The 2500-nt window shown below is 48.7% G+C and overlaps 1 protein-coding gene across 1 annotated transcript in view; it reads right to left on the minus strand.

Moving 5' to 3' along the window:
• LOC143277483 (protein sel-1 homolog 3-like) overlaps positions 1-2500 on the minus strand; it is a 73122-nt gene that overhangs the window by 2429 nt on the left and 68193 nt on the right. The window contains exons 22-23 of the mRNA XM_076582332.1: positions 2026-2153; positions 1155-1257 (exon numbers count right to left, since the gene is read on the minus strand). Coding sequence (XP_076438447.1) covers positions 1155-1257; positions 2026-2153 — 231 coding nt within the window. The remainder of the gene's footprint in view (positions 1-1154; positions 1258-2025; positions 2154-2500) is intronic.

A 2500-nucleotide genomic window follows, 5' to 3' on the forward strand; every position in this document is an offset into this window, starting at 1 on the left:
ATGTCATCATCACACACATGTCATAGACATAGCATCACACACATGTCATCATCACACACATACATAGCATCACACACATGTCATCATCACACACATGTCATCATCACACACACATAGCATCACACACATGTCATCATCACACACACACATAGCATCACACACATGTCATCATCACACACACACATAGCATCACACACATGTCATCATCACACACATGTCATCATCACACACATGTCATCATCACACACACACATAGCATCACACACATGTCATCATCACACACATACATAGCATCACACACATGTCGTCATCACACACATGTCATCATCACACATACATAGCATCACACACATGTCATCATCACACACATGTCATCATCACACACACATAGCATCACATACATGTCATCATCACACACATAGCATCACACATATGTCATCATCACACACACATAGCATCACACACATATCATCATCACACACACATAGCATCACACACATGTCATCATCACACACAGACATAGCATCACACACATGTCATCATCACACACATACATAGCATCACATATATGTCATCATTACACACGCATAGCATCACACACATATCATCATCACACACTCATAGCATCACACACATGTCATTATCACACACAGACATAGCATCACACACATGTCATCATCACACACACACATAGCATCACACACACACACACACACACACACACACACACACACGCACACACACACACACACACAGAGATATACAAAGCATCACATGCACGCACACACACACACACACACATACAAGTCATCACGCAGACACACACACACACACACACACACACACACACACACACACACACACACGCACGCACGCACGCACACACACACACATACAAACAAAACACACACACACACACACTTCACACACACACACACACACACACATACAAACAAAACACACACACACACACACACACACACACACACACACACACACACACATACAAACAAAACACACACACACACAGATATACAAAGCATCACATGCGCGCACACACACACACACACACACACACACACACACACACACACACACACACACACAGAGACACTCAGCCACACACACACACACACACACACACACACACACACCTGCAGGTACACGTGGTACCTGTCCCACAGGTCCACGAGCCACACCCGGTACAGAGCCAGGGTGCACGGAATGAACGCCTCACTCTTCTTGGACTCCCGGCATCTGACGTCATCACCATCATCACCATCATCATCACCACCATCATTGCCATCATCATAGTCGTCATCATCATCATCACCACCGTCATCATCATCGTTGACGTCGTCAGCGTAGTCGTCGTAGTCATCGCCATCGTCGTTGTCATCATCACAGTCGTCGTAATCAATATAATCGTCACCATTGTCATCGTCATTGTCGTCATCACCACCACTGGCATGATGATCATGTCTTTGGTTCTTGTTCTTCGTTTTCATCCTGCTGATATAAGTGATCTGATGTGATGATGAGAACACACAGACAGAGGGACAGACAGACAGACAGAGGGACAGACAGACAGAGGTACAGACAGAGGGACAGACAGACAGAGGTACAGACAGAGGGACAGACAGACAGAGGGACAGACAGAGAGACAGACAGACAGACAGGGGGACAGACAGAGGGACAGACAGAGGGACAGACAGACAGAGGGACAGACGAACATACAAAGGGAGAAACAGAAAGACACAGGTACAGACAGACAGACAGAGGGACAGACAGACAGAGGGACAGACAGACAGGCAGAGGTACAAACAGAGGGACAGACAGACAGACAGATGTACAGACAGACAGACAGGCAGAGGGACAGACAGACAGACTGACAGACGAACATACAAAGGGAGAAACAGAAAGACAGAGGTACAGACAGACAGACAGAGGGAAAGACAGACAGACAGAGAGAGGTACAGACAGACAGAGGTACAGACAGACAGAGGGACACACAGACAGACAGACCTCTCGTAGAGCTCCGACAGCAGGGTGACGGTGGTGGCGCAGTGGTGAGGACGCAGACCCAGCGAGGTCCACACTGACTGTGGGATGTGGGCCCCGTCCTCCACCATGAAGGCCAGGTTGAACAGCGCCTGTCACAGCACACCTGTCTGTCTGTCGGTCTGTCTGTCTGTCTGTCCACCCCTTCATCCACCATGAAGGCCACGTTGAACAGCGCCTGTCACAGCACACCTGTCTGTCTGTCTGTCTGTCTGTCTGTCTGTCTGTCTGTCTGTCTGTCCATCCCTTCATCCACCATGAAGGCCACGTTGAACAGCGCCTGTCACAGCACACCTGTCTGTCTGTCTGTCTGTCTGTCTGTCCACCTCTTCATCCACCATGAAGGCCACGTTGAACAGCGCCTGTCACAGCACACCTGTCTGTCTGTCTGTCTGTCTGTCTGTCTGTCTGTCCACCCCTTCATCCACCATGAAGGCTA

This window comes from Babylonia areolata, chromosome 34 (genome assembly GCF_041734735.1).
Source record: "Babylonia areolata isolate BAREFJ2019XMU chromosome 34, ASM4173473v1, whole genome shotgun sequence".
Classification (NCBI taxonomy): Eukaryota; Metazoa; Mollusca; class Gastropoda; order Neogastropoda; family Buccinidae; genus Babylonia; species Babylonia areolata.